The sequence below is a fragment of the Centroberyx affinis genome, unplaced genomic scaffold (genome assembly GCF_046629955.1).
Source record: "Centroberyx affinis isolate AG114_WGS23_722 - 3 ecotype Tasmania unplaced genomic scaffold, CSIRO-AGI_Caff_v1 ptg001164l_1, whole genome shotgun sequence".
Classification (NCBI taxonomy): domain Eukaryota; kingdom Metazoa; phylum Chordata; class Actinopteri; order Beryciformes; family Berycidae; genus Centroberyx; species Centroberyx affinis.
Genome location: NW_027279695.1, coordinates 116,956 through 141,337, shown reverse-complemented (window position 1 = coordinate 141,337; position 24,382 = coordinate 116,956). Strand labels below are relative to the sequence as shown.

Sequence of the window (24,382 nt, the reverse complement as noted above, 5' to 3'; positions counted from 1 at the left end):
AGACTAGACCGACAGCTCTGGGAGTCCAGTACTGGCTCACGTCCTTATTGGCACAGACACACAGACGATTATCAAAGCTTTATCTAGTTGTTCTCCCATTTGGCCAGCGGTGGTAAGAGCTAGCAAACAGCTCACAGTTTGCTTTTAAGCAGCAGGTAATGATGTTGATGCAACAATTTATCAGGGGAGAAGTTTCGTTTGCCATCTGCGCTTTGGAGGGCAATCAATGGAAACAAGGGATGAATGAACGCATATCAAAGAAAGGAACCGTCTCTCAACACGGTTTTCAGGGGATGAAAGTTGAGCGGGTCCAGATCTGACCCCGTCTCCTGGTGGCTGTTGAAGAGACAAAAAGATATGGTGAGACTTTATTGATCCAGGTGGGGATACTGGGCTGTTGCAGCAGCAAGCGTAATAGGACACAGTAAAGACATTCTAAATAACAATATATTAGTATTATAGTTTATAGCATATATACACATTTGGAAACAGTTTGGATTATGGCTGTTTCACCTCATCTCTTCTGTGGATATATTTGTTTCCTCTCTGCAGTATGCAAGGAGGTCAGGACTAGACTGAGCTATGTGCGTGTGTGATTGACAGGTAGGGGCGGGACGCCTCCTTGCAGAGAGCTGTCCTGATTGGTTGTTAAGATTCAGGCACCCTGAGATTTTGGAGGGGTTACAGGGCCTGGACAGCTATAGAGACAAGATTTTTTTTCTCAGAGCATTTGATTTACTGATAGCTGTAAAGAGAACTTCACCAAATATTACCAAAATGGTTCAAAAATAAATTGCTTACCCCAGCTTTAAGCAACAGCTAGCAATAACTGCTGCTGTATACATTGCCCATACACAGATAGCTGCTAACAAACTGACACTGAATAGCAAGCATGTAGCCAGAAGGTACACATGGTAAGCGTACAGAGGGGCTAACAACATAGCTGCTCCAGGCTAGAACTAGCCACTAAGAACTTTCGGAGATAAGCAGTACGAAAGTAACATCGTAGCTCATTTACCAACCTTGAACCTGAATGTTCTGCCGAGAAAATGAAGAGCGAGTCTATATGGGGGAGGGGCCTTTATAGGGTCGGCCCAGCCTCACAACGCATACAGTAGTGAATCATAAAATCCTTTCCTCGAACGTATCCCTCCATCATGGAGTGATATCAGCGACACTGGAGTGATCCAATTGAGGGAAACATAACTCGGATAAAAGGAGACACTGTAACTGGAGAAGCTATTGATCGGTGGAGAAAGTATTTTGTACCAGTGCAGACGTAGTATTCTTCTTACTCGTCTGGCAAGTTAGCTTGCTAGCTAGTCTAGCTATGTTACTTGTGTTACAATCCTAGATTGAGCTGGAAATTCTAGTAAATGATGCTGATGGGTTAAATAAGTGAGGTGGTGGGAGCTTCTTCTCCAAGCTGCGAGATCAGTATTAAAAATTAAGACGGTCCATGTCTATTACCTTCAATGTCTTTCAAGGTAATACATTTATTCAACATCCACTGGGGTCTAACAACATACTCTATGTCTGTACGAGTGAAATTATGAATGTAAACAAATCCAGACTGTTTACATGAAGAACTCTGCTGGTATCTTTAAGTAAAGCTAGATGTAGATGGGGGTTATTATTTTGTTTTATTTACCAGGGGATAGGGTTTTATATGAATTGATATCATAAGAACAACCAAATATCTGATGAATTAAAGGCAAGAGTGAGAAGTCCAACAGGTGAATTAATTACACCCAAGGTAGGGACAAAATATTATTGAGGTGAATTATCAATAAAATGATAAGAGAGGAGAGAGACATCACACTTTATGCCTTCGTTCACAATTGCTAGTCAGCAGGCTGTAACTGCTGAACTTACTTGCCTTTTAAATGCAACAAGCAATGTTTTATATATCAAAGTAATATGACGGTCATTATCATCAGATGAAACTATCTTCCATGTGTGTTCCTATTGAAATGTGTGTGTGTGTGTGTTGAAGAATAGGAAATGTTCTGCGGTACAGTTGGTTAAAGTACCAGTCTCATAAGAGGAGATTATGGTATGATTATTTGAATCCCAGCTGGGCCTTGAGACCAGCCGGCTACGTCAGATGGCTGACACTGATATTTTTGGATCGAAGCCAATAGCCAGTATTTTGTGTTGATTTTCACTATTTCGAAATTTAAGTTTATTTGTTTATACAGCACCATTCATACATAGAATGTAACTCAAAGTGCTTTACATAAAATGCATTGATTAAAACAATAAACACTTTTAAAACAGTGAATGGGTTAAAACTAATACATTGCATTAAAATAACATTAACATTTCAAAACAAAAGCATCCAGCATAGGAACGACCCTCTATGCCAATGACAACAGCAGTTTTACAATGACCAACCAAAATGACAAGCAAACAATAAAACAGCAGAATAATAAGAATAATATTACAAATTTGACAATTTTCATGCCAAAAAAATTACAAGGATTCAGAATTGTATTCTTGTCAGGGTGGAAAAGCCTCTGAAACAACATTTAGACCATCATGGGACACTAAAACTCTCCACTGAAACCCAGGAGAAAAAAACAGTTGAAAAATAAAATAATAATGATAAAATATAGTCATACATCCTTGTATGGAGTGTTTGATCCTAAGAAGATTCATTCATTGCCTATTGCCTGTGCATTTCTCAAAGCAGCATTTATATATTATATTCTTTTATATATTCTCCCGCCACCAAAAGAACTTAGCCACTCCCATATTCATTTGTTTACACAGGAATGATTTCTTCATTGGTCGTTGTTGCGCCCCTACCTGAAACATGTGACATTAGGGCTGGGCGATAATTCAATATTATCGTTTATCGTCTTTCAGTGGAATCATATCGTGATGATATGAAGATATTTTAATATCGTGACACACATTTCTGCTGTCTAAATTGATGATGACAAGCAGATTTTACTTAAAAACTCTCATAAAATGAGGTATGGTAGGAATATTATTTGAAAATTTCAGTTTTGTTTGACACCACACCTAACATTACCATTCGGTTCAATGGGATGAACATTAATTTGATTATTTAACGTGATTTTGCATGCATGAACCATATCGTGATATATATTGATATCGAGAAAAGTCCTTATGATTATCGTGATATTGATTTCACCCATATCGCCCAGCCCTATGTGACATTGCAGCAAATTAGCGTCAAATTACAAACTTTGGACACATTTTGCTGCACAAGAACGCTAAATTATGGGACGTCGTCAAATACTAAACAAAAATGAAACGCAAACAGAAACAACTACACACGCTTAGAATCATCACAGAGACGTGTCTGCTGCTTAACGCAAAGATAATTACGTGACAATGCTTATGACACGCTTTCTGAGCGAGAGAGCTGGTGTTATTCCGGCGTGGATGAAGGATGAAGGGGGGCGGAGGAAGAGGAGGAGGGGCGGTGAGATTGGCGCGCCATCCATCCACGACTGCTTTCACCGCACGTCAACGAGATATTGAACATTTCGTTTGAGAATAAATCCCCCCCCACCCCATCCCCCCCCGCCCTTCCCTGTCCCGTCTCCGGAAGCTCAGCGCTCCGGTTGCATCAACCGCCGCCGCCGCCACTCATTTCTGTGTTCTGTCTCCTTTTTCATGGTTCCCTCAGCACCTGAAGCCTTTTTTTTTATCATTATTATTATTTTTATATCATTTTATAATTCACTTTTCCTCTCTCTCTCTCTCTCTCGCAGCACACCACTCCATTTCACCAAACTCATCCATTTTATACAGACATGATTAGTGGGAATATATAGGCCTAATAAAGATATGGAACATATAGGATGAAAATAAATACGATAATATTAAATAATATAAAAACGTCGCCTAATTAACCTTAAAATCATGAGTTTATTTGTGTGTATATATATGTTATGAGTCGGTTTTTTCACTTCTCAAGAGACATTTAGTGCCATCGTTATCTATGATCATTTTTTTTGGAAACACTTCACAAAGTAAAGAGGCTTTGTAAAATGGATGCTACAATCATCTTGGGAAAACAAAGAAAGAAAGACCAATATCGGCAAACAGATATATATCGGTTGAACCCTGGGACATACTCATACTCAAAACTACTCCTGGTACTCGTGTGTGTGAGTGTGTGTGTCCCTGTGTGTTTGCGAGGAGGAATTGATTTTTGAAACTGAGAATCAAGACGAAACAATTCAGTCCCCCGGCGGCACCTTTCACCCTCCAGTCCTGACAGTCCCATATGTCTCTCTCCCTCTCTCTCTCTCTCTCTCCCTCTCTCTCCTTCCCTCAGTCTGATTCGTTCACACATTGGTTTATTAAATTCTCTCTCCTCCTCTGAGACAATCTATTCTTCTCGTGGCCCTGCTAGAGGCTAGATCAGGAAGAAAGACCTATAGACCACACACACACACACACACATACCACTGTATATGACCCGAAAAAATAGCCCCAATCCTATTGAACTGATAGAGAGGACATTGCAGCAGTGCAATCTGCAGGGTATCAGGTCCTTGAAAAGTAGGAAAAAGTCTTGAATTATCTCAATTTAAAGCCTTCAAAAGTATTAAAGTGTCATTTTTTTGCCGCAGGTTTATTTTCAATTCAGTTTTGCTTTGAAGCGACTATAGAATAAAATTGGAGTTTTTGACAGATTGTTTTTATTCAGTGATATTTAGTGGAGGCAGATTTGAAAGTAAGTAAATTGTGTAGTGTCATGAATTGTGTAGTTTCACCAAGGTGTGAATGGAATCGTGAATGGAAATTTTGTTTTCTTATGTTGTATTGCATTACGTTCACTTCACTTTCACTAGTACATACAATTAATACAATTTGCCAAACATGTCGGACTTCATGTCCCTCAACAGTTAATTTCCTGGTGTCCTGTTTCATATGCTGAGCTTTGATTTTGGATTTCTTTTCTGTCAGAAATAGGCTAGTTTAGTTTGTTCTTTTTGGTTGATAAATGAATATTCAATTCAACGCCAGGTAGCATTAAAAAGGTCTTGAAGAGTCGGCGTTCTGAAACCTACAGATTTCCTGTGTGTTCGACAGCCAGTGAACTTTTGCCTCGTTGGTCCATAAATTAATCTCAAATTAATCCAAAGATACAAATTGTGAAACGTACGGTTAAAAACTTATATGATGACTTGGTGACATGTCCAGAGATAGTAATATCTTTCCTTTTCCCTGCTGGGTTCTGCAATTGAGATTTTATTTGTCAGGGATGGCTGGCTTTAATGTATCACCCTGACCACTCCTGCACATAAATCTTCAAGGCACTGTGGGACTGAAATGATCGCACTTTTGTCCCTGCTGGCCACCGTACACACACACACAAACCCATGGAAGTATTATGGTCTAACTAAACCTAAACTTCTGCAAACTTTTACTCCTGTTTCTCTGCTGCCTGGGTGTTTCCCATCTAGTCACTGTACACTCTCTCTGACCTTATTCTAGATCCAAAACTGCTAGGATGACATATTTCTACAAAAAATTTATTATTTGGCTTGTACAAAATTATGCTTTACAGGTCTTTTTTTTTTTTCTTTTACCAGCCCTTGGTAGAAGAGGCAAAAAGTTCAGTTTGGATACTGATTGTGTGTTAACGGAATTGTCTATATGCACTTGCTGTAGGAGAGACATGGGCAAAAATGCAATTTCTGAGTGTCATATTGTATCGCCTCAAATATGGAAGAGATTCCATACACAGCATGCCTTCATATAAGCTCTATGGTAGCCCTCTGATAACCGGAAACTCCGAATATTGACTTGGGAAACGGGGTTAGAATTTTCCGAGGGGATGTCGTACGCCTGTCAGAGCTGAAATATTGCAAATAGACCTCTCATGTTCGACCCTGAATACAATCAAACATCCAGGGCCAGCGCTGAGCAGCTGCCTGTCATTTCTGCACCACTATAGCCCCGGCCTGCAGCTTCCTTTTCTCTGCCGGGGAACAATAAGTGTCACCGCCGACTCGCTGTGATGAATCCTATCTCAAGTCAACACATGCGACTCCTTTTCGCCGCTCAGCCGATTCCGCAATCCGGAAAAAAAAAAAACCATTTCATTTATTGATCAGCAGCTTTGCGGGGGGAAGCGGGAGGGGGGGGTGGGCATTTTTCTGAATTCACTATTTCCAGACAAAAAGCCAGGGAAACAAGGCTAGCTTCTTGGAGAGATTTGAATGGTGAAGCACAAAATGTAATATTTTAGCGTGCATCTTTGGCAAACAGTCGCCCGGATTGTTTAGAGCGTTATCTCGCTGCCTACAGTGTGACCAACAAGTCCCCGCAAACGCAAATATTAAAAGTAGGGTTAGGCCAATATATGGCTTGCTGATATATATCGGGCTGATACTGCTCTTTTTATTAAATATCACATATCAGCCAGTCGGTATTGTCCACCTCTGATATGATGGAGCTTACTGTCTGGAAAACCTACAATGATTTTTTTTTCTTTGCGCACTTCACTTATTCATTTAATTTTCCAATAATGTTGTTTTTTTTGCAAATGAATTCTTCATGTAAAGGCCTAATGTATCCCTACAAGCTGCTAACTCTAAAATAATCTCATTAGTCTGGGTTTCAGTGGAGAGTTTTAGTGTCCCATGATGCTCTAAATGCTTTTCCGCAAGAAAATTCTGGAGGAAACACTGACAACTTGTATTTCTTTGGCATGAAACTAGTCAAATGAAAAGATAGAATGAATATCGGCAGCTTAAACACAAAAATATTCAGTATCAGCCTGCAAAAACCTAGGGTTAAAATGATGCACTCTGAGTTTAAAACTGTACAACTGACAGAACACTCAGTAACCTTCCATTGGATTCCAGCATGGTAAGAGTGGCGCCGAGATCTTAAGCTAATTGTTCTGTCGCGGAGAGGCCAGTTCATCTTGTTCCCTCGTTAATTATAAACCATTGACATGCTGACAAATTAATTTTTAAATGGGCATGTATCTAATATTCTTTTGGTTATTATGAAGACGTAATTGCAACAGGATTTCCCATTACTTAATTATGGGTCGAATTGATTTTTTTTTATTTTTTTTTTTTACATTAAATTACCACCATATCAGACATTTGCATGAATAACAACACGCACAAATAGGTTGGGTATTCAGTTTAGTCTGTCAAGCATGAAGAAGACATGGGGTGAGCTCTCCGACGGCAGAATATTCAGCTGAAGAGGGAAGAAGTACATGTGTTAGTATCACTGTAGGAAATTCTGAGTTTGTGTTTCTAAATGACATTTTCAGTTCGCAAAATTTCTGGGAATCTTACCTATTCATTCATTGGTTTTAAAACACGTATACATTTTGGAAACGGCATGATACTTGGTGTTCATTGCTCAATATATTAAAAAAAAACAAAAAACTGATTATTGCATCTTTTTAAGTTTTCTCCTTGAAGCAGGAAGTGTATTGTTAGCACCGCCCTCCTGCCCCTCCGTTGGTCAAGTCCCTGCCCCAACATCACATCATCCTGCTCTGTGGCTGCTAGCCTCACCGTGATAGCCAGAACCAGCTCACTCCTGGCCACACCCATGTGACACGCCCACAATAAATGGTACACGGCCCAAAACATCATTAAAAAGACAAGTTCAGGCAAATAGAGGGATTTAGGCATGAAAAACAGACTGATAATGTAGAATATACCCCATATATTTATTGTCATTTTAATGTGAAAAAGGCTGCATATTGCAGCTTTAACTTGGTCTGCTCTAACTTCCGTGCCAGCAGGCATTTCACAAAAGTTACACAGTTACACTTTACTGATCACATTTTGTAATGAAACTCTCGTTGATCCTCCCTTAATTGGTAGAGAACAGTAAGACAAGAGGTGACAAGCTGCTGTTATTTATAGGCTTTGTGTTGGCACCTGCTGTGTAAAGGAAAAAATGAAAGGTGTGTGATTTCCATGGAAACTAGGTAGCATTTAGACCTGGGTTTTAGCAGTTTGTATATACATTTCTCACTTTAGAAGCCATAGTGTTTTGTTGACGTATGGCTAAATAAATACTCAACTAACCAGGACTATGAATTATCAGTGCATGTATAGCCAGGCAATACGCAGTTAGAAATGTCACAGTTGCGATGGTTCGGTCTAAATGGCTACATTCACACCGCAGGTCTTTATGCTCAATTCTAAATATCTGCTATCTGTTTTTGTTTCCAACACATTTCAGTTACAGTATGTGCCTTTGAGTTTTGATGAATTGAGAATTGATGCATCCCCCATAGAACTTGAATGGTCATTGCCATTTAAATCAACGTTCCTGGATGGTCAGAGCGGCAGTCATTTTTATGTGTACCATTGGGCTAGCTTCCATATAAACTGACGTACGGCAAGTTGCAGAGGCGAGAGGTTTTGCAGCGAGGACCAAAGCAATGGAAAAGGCTACTGGCAGCTGAATTAAGTTGTCAGTCAAGGTCTTTTACCAGTTGCTGCTGTCTTTATGTAGGTCAAACGTTTTGATGTGCACAGTTAGTAGAAATGATTATAGTGGAGTTAATCTCAGTTTCAGCCAATGTCCGTGTTCTTCTCCACTAAAGGAAGGCTCAGCTATGTTAGTTTCTAGCATTTAAAGGGTTATATGACATTAAAGGTAACTGTTTGATGCTGTTTACCAGCTAGGTTTGCTAATATGCTAATGTCGACTAGAAGAGCTAGCGAGAGAAGCACAATCTTTAATAATGCTATGTTGTCGCCAACCTTACCTTTCATTTGAGTTTTGACAGTTTGCTAAACACTCGTGCAACAAACACATCGGCACAGTTCTCAAGCAAGTGTGACACACTGTAAAACATCAGATTTGTGTCTCAAAAAAAATCTGAATTGGGAATTGCTGCAGTGTGAACGCAGCCAATGTTGCATATAAAGCCTGCCACACAGAGTCCGAGGCTCAAAGCCAAGCCAAATCCGACACGGCAGAGGTTATGACATTGTGTGAAATCAAATCTCATCACTGAAGGATATTTCCCACCCACCGAGTGTCCTCTCCTGTACAAGCCTGTCACGCCCAATTATTCTCAATGAGCTCTGATGAGCGAGGCGTAAATGAATCCCCTCTGTCAGTTTATTATTGATGTCCGGGCACGGAGGAGGATGTATCTATTTTTCATCAGTCCATGTAAAATACAGGAGTGCTAATAGACCATTCGTCTCTGTTAGCAAAGGAAAATTTCACCGCGCTATAAATATAGAACATCTGCAGAGCTGTCATGACACAGGATGCTGACAGTAAAGTGAAAGTGTGCAACCTTATTCAAAGAGACTGGAATCTGTAATTGGAGCGGAGGCTTGTCCACTGTAATATCTGCTATAGCACCATTAGTGCTTACAGGCTAGAGCGAATCTATGAATACTTAAAACATGTATATTTAACATGGATGTGTACCAGCATACAGCCAGAGAAGCATGCACTGATATTATGTATGAAAATATTAGCCATTTAGGCCCAGCAGCAATGTGTAGAGTTGTCATTTCCCTCCTGTAAATATGTTTTTAGACGTTATGCGTGTTTTATATGGTAATGGCATGCAGCAAAACAGCTAAATATAAACATCATGAAGATATGGCAAAGCTGAATCCCCCTGATAAAAGGAAATTGTTATAAACCGTGGTGTATTTTATTGACATATATATTTCATTAAGCATTTTTAAAGAGTTTCTATCCTGGAAGTGCATTCTAAAAAGGCTTTTTGTGTTGAAAATGCATCTTGTCAGTGAATGTCATTGCACTTTTTGGTTTATCTGGTTTATCAATAAAAACATACATACATATCATTTTTGATCTCCTATAAGAATTTCAATTTTGCATGTGTACTTGCATATAGGGACGAGACAAAAACAAATGCAAAAGTTGTTTATAGGGGATGCATGTATGAAACTTTGAAAAAATCTAGGCACATACAGTATGTTTCATCTCTTTCAAATACAGTATGTTCAGAGAATAGGATTAGACTGACTACTAGTTATGGGACAATATATCGAAATTCAATATATCACAGTACAGAAATGTGACAATACGTATCGTGGGGCAGAAAAATGAATCACGATATTAGCTCCATTTTATTCTGCTGTAGTAATCACAAATGAGACGGCTTGACCATCACAATTTCACAAGCTCTCCATCCAAATTATATTATTCACATTTTGTAGCAAGCCATTGCCATCGCTGGAAAGATCTGTGTCTCAGAAATAAACAGAATTCTACATAGACTTTGTTGTCATTGAACTTTTATATATTACATCGTATCGTGGTTGTATTGAATCATGAACCCCATATCGCATATCGAATTGTATTGTGAGATAAGCATATCGTCCCGGTAAAACCTATATATCGGGCTGATATTGTCTATTGTATTAAAAATGGGATCTGGTCCAGTCAGTTTGATTGATTACATATTTATTATAGAATTAATCAACACTACACTGCTTGTCTATGGGAAGCCCTTAACCTGAACTGATTGTAATGAGACGTTTTGTTCAGATTCCACATAAGTATGCAGGAATATATTATTATTCTAAAGATATTGCATATCTAAAAACTTTCAAAACCCCATATATCGGTCCAACTCCTCTCCCAGGAGTCAGGAAGGGACGAGAGGGGAGGAGAAAGACAAACCCGAGGCTGAACTCTGATGCTTCCGTTAGAAGGACTGGGCCGTGAGCTTCTTGCGTTACTGAGGAATTTACAGCCGGCGGTGGCAGCGGGCGATAAAGACGTTGGCTATACCGGCTCATCTCCCCGGTATGAGTTTCCTCGACGGCCCCCCCCCCCCTCTCATTACGGCACCGCCATCTCCTTTTATTGGCCCCGCGGAGCAAGCCGGCCTTCAGCGGGAGGAGAGGGCTGCTAGTGGGGTGATTTACCACCGGAGGGGAGTTCGGGGGGGGGGGGGGGGGGGGTGTTTCCATGTTAGTCTAATTGAAAGAGAAACGGCAGGGTGATCATGCTATAACAACATGCCCCACGCCCCGCACCCACAAGCCCCCGCTGAGCTGATAGGCCGCCGCAATAAAGCATAAATAAAATGGATCGGGGGTGTGTGTGTGTGTGGAGGGGTTGGGGGTTGGGGTGCCTGGAAGCCCCCCTCGTTGGCTCATTGACTCTGAGAGAGTAGGGGGGGGGTGGGGGGGTAAAGAAAAGAGAGGAGCACTTTCATTGCAGCACAGATTAGATGACAGTCTGCCGACAATTTGTTCCTTCCCTCGTTCTTTTGCTTCAACTCTGCACTGTATCATCTGTGTTCCTTCTCTCTCTCTCTCTCCCTCTCTCTCCCTCTTGTCCTCTCTTTAATATATGATCTCGATTTGTGTGTGTGTGTGTGTGTGTGTCTTCATTCTCTCCTCTCTCCTTCTGGCTATTTATCATAGTAGATAGTCTCTTGGGGGTGGAGGGAAAGGGGGTGCAGCCCCGGTAGATTCTCCTTGGAGCAGATAGGCCTTTTTTTGTATTAGAGTTAAAGCGATATATATGAGGACAATATATCATTCTTACTATAAATCAAACATCAGCCAGTCATTGTCGTCCACCTCTGATTTGATTGAGGTTCCTCCCTGACCGCAGCTAGTGAATATGTTTTTATCATTATTACTTTTATATCAGATGTCTGACCACAGAAATCATTCCAGTGTGGTGTAGGAGGATAAAACCTGCAGTGAAACCTGCCTCACTCTGCCTTAAGGAGCTGCTAACCCACCTGAAAGAATTTCATTAGTCTGGGTTTCAGTGGAGAGTTTTAGTGTCCCATGATGGTCAGAATGCTGTTTCAGAGCCTTTTCACCCGGGCAAGAATTAAATTTTGGGGGAAACACTGAATACACATAGTTTTTTTGGCATGAAAATGGTCACATTTAATGATACTGAATATCAGTATAATAACTCTCTGCAGCTTCAATCAAAAAATATTGTTATCAGCCTTTAAAGGTCCCATATTCTACACTTTCCAGTGTTTTATTTTATGTCTTGAGGTCCATTCAAAGCTGTTTGTGTGGTGTCATGTACCAAAAACACTCTCAATCCATTTTTACATTTTTCCAGCATCTCTCTGAGCCTTACCAAGAACAGGCTGTTTCTGTCGCTGTGTCTTTAAGGCTCATTAATATTAACGACCCCTCTGTTCTGGTTGGCTAACCGTTTCAAGAGTGAAACGTGAGACACCGCGGCAGCCCGGCAGCTACAGGTAGGGAAAACACTATAAACAATGACAACCGCTCAACCGCTTTAAAAAAACAATTTGTTAGTCTATTATTTCTTACAAAAATGATAATGAGCGAACCTTTGTGACGCCACAAAGTTACGGAAGTCCAAATGGTTTGTTCAGAGGCTCGGCTTTCTAATATGGATTTCACCAAGTTTAGATAGCACATCCAACTCCTTTAAGAGGCAAGGGAAATTCCATTTTCCACAATATGGGACCTTTAAAAACCGATATCGGTTTGTCCCTACTTTGGATGCCTCACATTTAAATCAACCAAAATGAGATTAAGAATATGTTTGTCCTAGTCTAACATTTGCCTCTGTGACTGACTAGACGTTGGTTCTCACACAGTGTTATGGACTATACATGAGGCATTGTACAGACGTTAAAAACTTGGTGGCTTTTCCTTGCAAACTCTTTGGCACAGAAATCACAAGTGCAAAGGCAGGAAATGGAACTACGAGATACATTAATCTCTCCGGAGTTTGTCAGCTCTTCACAGTAATGCGAGGCCAATGGTCAGCTGAAATAAATGCTTCGAGGGAACAAACAAGATTAGAGATGAAGTTTGATCCGAGCAGAGCCGTTTCACATCAAAGCTGTATCACAATGCAGCGGCAAAATAAATAAATTCAATTTACATCGGCAAGCCACAGGGGCCCATTAAACATCTCAAATTATTGCACTTCTCCTGTGATCTATATTGTGGCCACAAGGCCCGATTAGATCCAGTTGAGGCAAACATTTTCTCATAGCAATTGCACAGAGCCTTTTTATGGCCAATTTAGGACTAGTGTTGGTTTAGAAGCTCAGTAGCAGGGATGAAAAGCGTACTAAAATATCCTATTCAAGTAGAAGTACTGTTACTTTGCTGAAATTTGACTCAGAAGTAAAACTACTGGTGTAAAAATGTAAAGAGTTCTTTCAATAAAAACAGCCATATGATTTTTCACATGCAACACAAAAACAACTGTGAAAATATGTGATATTACACCTTATGGAGATTCTGAAATTCATGTCAGTATTCTATTTAAAGCTATCCAACTAGTTAGCAAGGCTAGTGAACTAGCTAGACAAGCTATTTCACTGTCACTAGGCTAGACTAGGCTACACAAACAATAATACTGTAGCTGGATGGATGATAACTAAACTGCTATCATGGATACATTTTGTGCATACAGTTAGTATTGTTAGTTAATGTTTCCTCTTCATGCTTGTGCAGGTTTGATGCAGATGTAGGCTAATTCATGATTATGGCAGTTTCTGATGCAATGCTATGGACAGCCTACAAAATTCAAACTCTGTATTGGATGCGATTTAGAATGTAGCGAAGCACAGTAATTCAGTTCAGTCAAAACATATCTAAATAAAAGTAAAATTGCAGACTTCGAAAATATTAAAATAGTACAAGTACACAAAAAACTACTCAATTACACTAACCAGAGTAACTGTAAGTTGCTTAAATTGCTTCCACCCTTGCTCATTGTGTCGGATAAATGAGTTCCTGGATATACTGTGGCCCTGAACTGTCTCTCTGAAGACATGAACTGTCATTCTTCATGCGGTCCATTAGACTTTAGCTGAGCAACATCCATGAAAGAAAACACCATATAGAAAGAGAAAAAGCAGTGCTTATCAATAGCCTTTCATTAAAAGCAAAACAAGATAAATGGCCATAGGGTCTGAGAAGACAAGACAAAGTGATGTAGCATATAGTGGGCATTTTGCAGTTCCAAGGCAATTTGTCTCTGTGAAAGCTCCCTGTTAGCACCAGTGTTATGACGCCACAATGCTACCATGATGACTCTTTTATCTCTTTTTTCGTCCCTGGTGAGCCCACAAGTTTCATAGTTTTTGGTCGGCCTGGATATTTATAGCTACAATTGACCATGGTAATGACTTGCTCGGGGAATGATAGGACAGAGCTACAGCAGCTGCTACGGCAGCACTTGTCTGGGATGTTGCTCTAATGAGAAATACTATAAAGACCTGCGCTGCTCTTCTTATCTCTATTTATTTGAGAAACCACAGAGCTGGCGAACATCCCTCAACACTAACAGAGTGTTTCGAACCGACTGAGGTCATAGGTTGTCATTTATTGGCCTATTTAATCTCCCTACATATTTCCTCGCCTGAGGCACAGCGCTGTCCCTAACAGACAGAATCAATAGCAGTGCTACTGCCAAGCGATCCGAGGGCTAACAATAAAACTAGGACAATTACAGTGAGATGGATCAGAGTGTTTAGCAGAAATATATTAATATGTATGGCTAAATGCCAGAAGGCTGCAGGAAGACAGATCGGTGGCAATAAAAAAGCAGTTAGTTAACTGGTCACTTGAGAGCCAAGCTGGACATGTTCCTGAGATATTGGCATTGTGTGTTGTGCCAGATATGACAGTCCTTTGTGCAGTGTGTGTGTGTTGGTGTGTGTGTGCGGGTGTGTGAATCCTACCTTTACAAACCCAGTGGGTGGTAACCACAGGGGGACACTGGTACAGCAAATGTCAATGTGGTGTTATGCTGTGTAAAATGGTATTTTCCCATGGACCTTTATTGTTTTGTTTACCTTTGTTTAATCAGACAGGTTAATTAGGAATAAATTCTCAGCTGCAATGACAGCTTGGCAAATCAGGGCCTGTGGGGTTTCTGCCACATTTATAAGAATAAGGTCTCATACATATGAGAATAAATGCAGTGGAGTAGTAGAGTAGTTTATCCAAGCAGCCTGGGTGGTGAATGTGTGGTGAATATTTCAACACAGTTTCCACAAAATGTGTAAAATTAGCCAAGTGAAATAACTTCGGTCAAGGTTAGGGTTCAGTGTAGGCAGCTAAAACTTTGGTTAAGGTTATGTAGTGGAAGGTTAGCGGAAGGTTTTGGTCATGGTTGAAGTTCCCATAATATTCAGTTTTCATGGTTTTGTTTTCAAGTATAATATGGCTCGGGATAAAATGTTCTTCATGGTGTTTTGCAAATAATTATGGTTTAATTAAAAGTTGAATTGAATTAGTTAAACAGAATGAATGTGAAGACGAAGTCCTCACAATGCTGGACCCTGATTGGAGCCTTACCAGTTCAAATGTTGCAAACTGGTCTGATCGGATGGATTTCAGTAATTCTTTAGTGAGGGAGCCAATCAGCACCAAGTCCAGTTGTGATGCATTTACCTGAATTTGTCTGAAACTGACTGGGACTGACTGAGGTGCAGTGGGGTTGGTGGTAATCAGTGGGGGAAACTGGTTAATTAATTCTGCTCTACAAGCATGGTGGGGAGTCTTTCTTTTAAATTTTTACAAATTTCTGTGTACAGAGTTTCAGTGGGGTGTTTGTCCCATTTAACAAAGTTTGTTTTGGACCTCTTGGACATTTTTTGGACCTCCACACTTGACTGGCATAAAGGGCAACTGGCTCTGATTTGACAGTTTTTAGTCATATTCTATTTGGAATGACTTCTTAATTGCATAGAAAACCCTTTTTTGCCTTGTCCTTCAGTTCGTTCACAGCCAGGTCCAAATTTCCACTTGAACTGATTTCCAATGTCAAATCTCTCTCTCCCTCTCTCTCTCGTCCCTAGCCTTCGTGTTGAGCTGTATCTTCCCCCAGCGGCCAGTCTATGGTGACGTATCGGTGAGCAGCCTCCACTCCGGAGGGGAGGCCTTCTTCTTCTGTCTGACAGGCTACCAGCTCCAAGGCCCCAACACTCTGACCTGCCGCAACGCCAGCACCCCTTACTGGAGTGGCAAGGAACCACAGTGCCTGGGTAAGCTGCCACAGCTAGGCACAAGCAGATCAAAGTGTCTGTACTGCACACACAATATGGCATCAAACAGTTACAAAGTTGTTATTGTAATCTGGTAAGCTCTGCTGTAAATGTATATATTTATAGCAATACTGTATATCCTGAATTTCCTGAATTTCCCCAAGGGGATCAATCAAGTGCTATCATATCATTATTATTATTATTAGTGGTGGTAGTAGTAGTAGCAGTACTAGTAATAAATTATGCACAATTATTAAAATCTTAAAATTTGCAAATACATTAATATTAATAATTTACAAACATTAATGTAAAAATATTAATATATTAGTCTTATAAGCTCTGATATACATTTATATATTTATAGCAATATATTTATAGATTTGTTTGCTGATTAAGTAATTTATATCATTTATTACATTATACAATAATTATAAATATTTAACTTATTTAACTTATATTTGTTTTTTACTAAAACAATTTAACAAATTAATATATTTTTTCATTCTTAAATTAGATTATAATTTATTATTTTGTATTATTATTAAACCATGCACAACTATTAAACTATAGCATTTACAAAATATTATTATTAATAACAATAATAATAAATATACAGGCACTAATGTATATATAACATTAATATATTTGTTTATAATATTACGTTATATAAATATGATCTTAAATATTAGTAGTAGTAGTAGTGTTAGCATTGGTATTTGCATTATTATTAGCATTATTACTATTAGCTTTATGAGTATTAGCAGAATTCTCATTATTATTGCATCTTGTATTATTTGTAAACTTGCCCCTCCAAGTGCTGGCTTCTTTGCTTTGTAAAAAGTTAATTGGATTTCACTGTCAGTTCTCAGCATGAATTTTCTCAATAGAAGCGTTTACTGTGCTTGTCAGTGAGAATCTTAAACAGTTCTCCCTCAGCCTTTCAGAGAGCTCCAGTCAACAATCAAAGCTTTTTTATTTAAAGGACTTACAGCCAACAATTCTCAATTGGAGTTTCTCCCTGTTGTCTGTGTTCTGCTGGCCTTTTTGCATGACAGGCATAGAGATAGACGGGTCTTGGCTCCCACTGGAGTGTTTGGACGACGGATCTCATTTTGTTGCTCCGATGAGACTCGCTGATGAATAATAAGTGACCGTTTTACCCCTGGCCGGTCTGATCGACATTGCTTTGGAGCACAGGGAGTGTTTCTCAGAAAGCAATTTGAAAGAGGGTTTTGTGTGGCTGTGCGTCTGTATCTCTGCAATCTTGATTGTGTTTGTATCTGTGTGTGTGTGTGTGTGTGTGGTGTGCTCTAATGTGCCCTCAGTCAACTCAGAGCTTAAAGCAGGTTTGTCGGGGTGTGATTACTGAAGACTGGGCAGGGTGCCACCGGGTTTCGTCCTCCTGCTCCACTTTAATTAAGTTTTGTCTGCATGGATAACCTTGACCTGATCTGTAGGGACACAACACATACACAGTCATTCCTACAGAGGGCGCTGTATGTCTTAATGGCTCTCTGTTTTTAGTCTTAACACAATTGTTGTCTTTCCTCCTTGAAAGTGAATAGCTTTTTACTTAGACACTTTCGATACATATATATGGCCTTCTGTAGACCTGTTAATGTGAATACGACATACATTTTGCACAGATTCATATATTCTCTCTCATTTGTACATGTTGCATATATCTTGATATTTGAATAATTTCTGGCTCGTTTCATACCGCATGGAACTTTATTTTCCCCCACGGGAATCATTTAAAGCTGCACTAGGCAACTTCACACATTGGCGGCCCCTAATGGCAGCAAGAGGTAACTGTTTGAATTTTGAGGACTTCATTGCCCAGAAACCCTGTAAGGTCTTCTTCGTAGTGTGTGGTGGGGTGGAGGTGGTGAAGAGTCATTGTTGGTGAGTCCAGCTTTCTCTGGACAAAGCGCCGCTCACTGCTGTTTAGGAGACAATTTGGGATTTCACCTTTAAGTTTCGATTCATCATTTCCTAGCAAATTGAATCGACAGCATCTCAATTAGTGGAGATGAGATTGCTCTTCTCTGTTGGAGCACCACTGTGATTTAGAATGATAAATTGGCTGGATTTTTACATGCTTAATGCAGCTTTAAGTGTGATCTTACCCTTCCTTCCTCCTCCTTCTCTCTCAGCTGCCTGTGGGGGTTTGATGAGGAATATCACCGTTGGTCGGATTGTGTCCCCCGGTTTTCCCAGCAACTACAGCAACAACTTGACTTGCCATTGGCTGCTGGAGGCGCCAGAGGGCCAGAGGCTGCACATTCACTTTGAGAAGGTGGCGCTGGCTGAGGATGACGATCGGTAAGCAGTACAGTTAACTTTTGTATGTGGACTGATATAGGGAAGGAAAGTGTCAACTTACGCCACCTGCTGGTGGCGCTCAAAGAAATAAAAAAAACACCATTCAATTTCCCATAGGGGGGATTTAAAATTTTTGATTATAAATTAGTAACAGCTTGAACGTTCATATATCAGACATTTTGAGACACAAAGGGCATAAAATTGGCTAAAATATCAGCTAACAAAACACAAAATATTGGTATTGGTATCGGCCTTCAAAAACCTCATATCGTTCAAACGCTAACATGGTCTTCAGCTAAATCAACCTTTTACTCCTGTCAGCAGCCTTCATTTCTTATGCAATAACATGGTATTTAGCATAGGCCTCTGTAACAACTCTCTTGTGGTTCATGCTCTGTTAAATGTGATGTATTGCCTTCCTCTTTGCTTGTGCACTTATCTTCACTTGTGTGCAATAGTCAGGCCTCTTACGCTTAGTGACTTATGCTTAGTCAAACCCTTGAGTTTTCCTTAAGAACATCATTTATGACGACTCCACGGGATAGGAAATGGCTGACGGTGCAGCTCACAGAACTGACAGTAGAGTGTCATTTTATCAGAAGGGGGCTCTCATTACATAGGACTAAAAAGAATAGCCACAGGGGAGAAATTAGCTGAATGATCCTTTTTGTCAAGCAGCCAGCCGCTCCTTAGTCTTCTCTAGCTGCTGTTATACACTGCTATTACAAACCTAGTCCTCATACATTTGAAGGAACATCTGGAAGTCTCTCAGGAAAAACAAAAGATGAGGAAGAAGTGATGATTAGAAAAGGATTGCAAAACAAGCTGACATATACTTTCAAAGAAATAAATGAAGACAGGGTGGAACATTTTCCCTTGAGAGGCAAACAAATGAAATCACATTGAGGTCCTACTGTATAATATACTGTATGACTTAAATGACTATGGTGGCTTTCATTGGCTTTATGAAAAAACAGCTAGATTTATGATTGTGTTGTTGGTCAGCTGTTAAGTGATGAGAACACAGACACCAAAATCATCCATGTGTCCTTGATGGATCATTGGCTCCAGTGCTCCATGCTAACACGTTATCTTACACTATGTTGAGTGCCAGTAGGTTCCATGCAAACTCGATAGCTTACACTATGTTGAGTGACAGTAGGTTCCATGCCAACACTTTAGCATAAACTTCAGTGATAGTAGGCTAACACTTTAAAAATACCCTATGTTGAGTGATGGTAGGCTAACACTTTAAAATACCCTATGTTGAGTGATAGTAGGCTAACACTTTAAAATGCCCTATGTTGAGTGATGGTGGGCGCCATGCTAAGTATTCAACCCCATACATTTTTGGCACATTTTGGCACTGGTTTGTTAATGTTGTTTTTCTAAAGGGCTGAACAGTCCCACCATCTAATGCAATGAATGTGTGAAACAAGTTGGAAAATACTGCTACTTTCCTGTAAAGTGACCCATTTGTAAAATGATCTGATATTCCCTGACTTCCCAAGAGATTTTATCACATTCCTTGACTTTGCCTACCTCAAAAACACCTCTCAAAATTCCAGGATATTACAGGAATTCCATGACCAGTAGGAATCCTGCTTCAAGTACCACAATTATTCTTTGTTCCCTCTCATCTAGGTTGCTAATCAAGAACGGGAATAGCATAGATGCGGCTGCCCTGTATGATTCCTATGAGGTGGAGTACCTGCCCAATGAAGGTCTAGTCAGCACCTCCAGGCATCTCTTCATTGAGCTGACTACGGACGCTGCAGGCACATCTACTGGCATTGCCATCAGGTACCAAGGTAGGCACCAGCATTATAGATTTTTCAATTACAGTGCTTACACATTGTACACGCTATCACTCAAGTGATATAATTTCTTATGCCGCGCTCATGTCATATTGGATTTACCATAAACACAAGCTGCTGAAAAAACGTTCACGTCAGCCTAGGGTGCGACAAATTGCATGTCAATACAGGCAGCAATCATGTCAAACAATGTCAGCAGTCCAAGGTATTTCTTTGCTTCCTTTGATCCTCAAGGTCTTTCAGAAGAAGATAATGGTACCTGCCATGGTTGTTTGTAAAATATATATATTATTCCAACGACTTAAGCATGTGAATGCTTCCAGATTGTAGCAGCGAGATGTCATCCCGCTGTTCCGCTTCTTCTACTATGATGTGAACACGGCATTAGAAAGTACTGCCTATGAAATAATGGACACAAAGAGACTTTTTAATTCAAAACGGGCGCAGATGGGAGCTCTCTGTTGTCTACATAAACGGAAAGCTTGGCATCAGCCTGAAACATCAGCCTGGTCTTGGTCCCAATGAATAATTGATGCAGACAACTGAGCTCTTGGTAACTTCACGAGAAGTCCTGCTCATGAAGCATTATAAGGCATCATAAGCACATTGTGAGCACAAGATAATTATTATAATTAAGAGCGTAATTAACTAGAAGGGCACTCGGAGAGCGCAGACCTCCGCCAAGGTTTGTGCTATTATTGCTTGTTCGTGAGTCTGATCCGGATCCGCTCCAAAATTTAATGGGTTCTTCCTTGGCCCATGCTACACCCTTCCACCAAGTTTCATGAAAATCGGGCCAGTAGTTTTTCCGTAATCCTGCTAACAGACAAACAAACAGACAAACAAACAAACAGAAACAGCACCGAAAACGTAACCTCCTTGGCGGAGGTACAGTAAATATACATGTTGTGCACATTTTTTAGGGGGTTGAAACATTTGGGACAACTGTATAGTTAAAGCGATTTAGCTGTTTTGCGTACTTACCCAGAGTTAGACGAACTTGTGGATGCCTTTTTTTATGTCTCTTCGTGCATTTTGAAGTTATGGAAAGGGTTAGCTTAGCTCAATTGCTGGAAGCCTGCGGGATCAAGTAGCAGCTCCTCTTAAAAGTAGTGTTTTATACCAAAAGGGACAAGAGAGGCTAAAGACCTAACATTGCTGAGTCCAGTGTTCTCTGGACAGAGCGTGCATTTGCTGCTGTTTAGGAGACAGTTTGTGTTTTGCTCTTTAGTTTCAATTTGTCCCTTCCTGTGGGCAGAGAAGTGACCATACCAACACCAGAATTTCATTCGGGCAAGTAGGGTGAATCAGTGTCTCAATTAGTGGCGATGGGACGCTCCTCTTTCTGCAGCCCTACTTTGTGATTTATGCTGATAAGACATCTGGATTGTTACATAAAAAATCTTGCCTAGCGCAGATTTAGAATGAATTTAATTTTCTAATATGTTTGATGATTACATGGTGAGAAAAGTTTATCTATGCTTCTAATGGGATTACAATCTGCTTGTAATGTATCATAATGCACTTCAAGTAAAGTGTCCTCATATTTCTTAATTTCTTTCCCATAGTCAAATTTTGACAGGCTTTTTCATGTTTATAAGTCCTGAATTGACTATTGATATTGTCTATCACTCTGAAATGTGTACAGGATTTCCCTGCCCACAAGTTAATTTCAACAGGAACTAAACATCACATCCCGATATTTGCATTTATCCTTCTGAAAACCCTCAACTCAAACAAAAACTATGCTGTAGTACTGTAGTATGTGGGAACAGATGAACAGTCCACGAGGTCATATATTGAGACGATATTTACTTGCTGCTTCTACAGGCATACTTCTCTCCATTACTGGCCTTATTATGCATTTTATGGTAATTTTCAGGCAAAATATAAAGCTGTCAGGGACTCACATAATGGCCAGTGCAGGATATCAATGAGTTTCTCTTATCCTAATGAAATCGTTTTTTCCTCACATTCTTCTCGCCACTTATCACCACCCTCAGGTACATTTCATGTCTCTGTTCCATCTGAAACACAGTTCCCCTGTCGAGGGCCACTTGGAAAACCACGGCAAAACATTCAGCCATTATCCAATAGAATCAATGTAATCTGCTTAGGCCTCCTCTTCACTGTAGCAAATGGGATTAGATCCCAAGGGAGCAGCCATGCATATTTCTAATGGACTTCACTGTGGCCTTTAACAGCATGTAATGTTGTTCAGTCCATCTGCGTAACAGCTTTGTTGGCCCCTCTCTAACCCTGATTCAAAACACACACCATTCACACGCTGGCGCATTGCTAACCTCGTTCATAGTCGTTCATTCATTCACGGTCGTTCATTCACTCATTAATTCATTCATTCACTCCTAACTACTACATGTTGATTCTTCCCTCTGTTATCAACTTGACACCATCCTTGAAAGGACATCACCATATAATAATATTCACTTTGGGTTTTTGTAATTAATTTCATTTATCAACCACATATCACAGACTACATTCATTGTATACGGTCCAGTGTCAAGTTACTGAAGTACTGTAGTGATATAGCAGGTGACTTTAGCACCATATGTGCTGTGGTAATTTAAATGGCCCCTTGTGTCTGTTGCTGAGTCGCCGCGATTATTGCATCAAAAGCCGCAAAAAGACGAGACTTTCTAATGTGATGTGAAGATTACGTTCCTCTGCCATGAAAGGATTATGTGACAGTTTTCACATGTTCGTCATGCATTTATAGAGCAGCATCAGCTGGTCTATAAAGGTTACTACCGCAGGCATTTCAGACATGGCAGTTCATCAAGGACCTAATGAAAATCCTACAGGCTCTTTGCCACTTCAGCACATTTAGACACTTGCCCTTGCTTTTTATTTGCCTATAGAAAAGCGCAGCCCTTTCTACCCTTGTAGATTTCCATGTAACATAACTACACACCTTTCCCCTCTGCAGCCTTTGCGGCAGGCCACTGCTACGAGCCGTTTGTGAAGTACGGTAACCTGACCAGCAGCGACAGCACATGGGCGGTGGGAGCTGTGGTGGAGTTCTCCTGCGACCCCGGCTATACTCTGGAACAGGGATCCGTCACTATTGAATGCATGGACCCCAACAATCCCCAGTGGAATGAAACCGAGCCTGCCTGCAGAGGTCTGTGTGTGTGTGTGTGTGTGTGTGTTGTTGAAATGAATTGCCGCACTGATTAAAAGGAGGAGCACATCCTCCTGTGCTGATGAAATGAATCGTACACTCAGCATTCCACAGACTGTACCTCTCTTGATTGATGTGTGTTTTTTGTGCCCACACCCTGGTTGATGTGAGTATACATGTGAATACATTTGTGTGTGTGTGTGTGTTGCAGCCGTGTGCAGCGGAGAGATCACCGATTCGGCCGGTGTGGTCCTCTCTCCCAACTGGCCTGAAGCCTACGACAAAGGCCAGGACTGCATCTGGGGAATCCACGTGGAAGAGGACAAGAGGATCATGTTGGACATTCAAGTGTACGTACCCCCTTGTGTGTTTCTGTGTGTGTGTGTGATTGATCGGCCACTTCACCCCTCGCCCTTTGATGTTCGAGCAATCCCATCGCCACTCTTTCCTCGGCCTCTTTGAATCTAATCACGACTCGAAACCCCCGATTCATCTCCTCGCTCTTAACCGGTGTGCCGCTCGTCTGCTGATACGCAAGCGCTCCCTAGCTTCCAAGCCGCAGGAACAGTCTAAAGATTACAAAGAACCACCTCACCGTGACTGGTAAAACATATTAAAAACAAAAAAAAAACGCGCCGCTAATGAAAGAGCGCCAGGGCTTGTGAATGAGATGCGTAAGTACCAAACAGACAAAGGTCAATTAGGTGCGGCAGGGAAAACTAATTATATGAGGGGGGGGGGTGCTTCATTTGGAAGTGCCCCCCCCCTTTCCTCCTCCTCCCCCTTCGTGTGTCGAGCAGTGAAGGGTGTGAGTGTCTGGCGGGCGTGTGTGTGTGTGTGTTTCCCTGCGATTGCGGTGCCCAGGTGAAGACGTAAAACAGCGCGTCCCGCTGTGTCGGAGCCCGATAAGTTAGTCAGCCGTAGAAAATCATTTGCCTTTCGCAAGCAAATTAAGGAGCGCTCATTTGCATGGGTTTCATCTTAAGCTCTGCTCGTTTCTGTCTTCCCCTCTTTGTCTCTCTCTCTCTCTCTCTCTCTCCCTCTCCCTCAGAACAACACCTATGCTCTTGTACTTTCAAACGTTGATTAATGGCATCCTCA

The 24,382-nt window shown here is 40.7% G+C and overlaps 1 protein-coding gene across 1 annotated transcript in view; it reads left to right on the top strand.

Annotated features, from left to right (window-relative positions):
* Window positions 1-24,382, top strand: part of LOC139648154 (seizure protein 6 homolog) — a 65,498-nt gene that overhangs the window by 19,947 nt on the left and 21,169 nt on the right. The window contains exons 4-8 of the mRNA XM_071524191.1: window positions 15,812-15,997; window positions 18,154-18,322; window positions 19,967-20,133; window positions 23,087-23,281; window positions 23,493-23,631. Of these exons, the coding sequence (XP_071380292.1) occupies window positions 15,812-15,997; window positions 18,154-18,322; window positions 19,967-20,133; window positions 23,087-23,281; window positions 23,493-23,631 (856 nt within the window). The remainder of the gene's footprint in view (window positions 1-15,811; window positions 15,998-18,153; window positions 18,323-19,966; window positions 20,134-23,086; window positions 23,282-23,492; window positions 23,632-24,382) is intronic.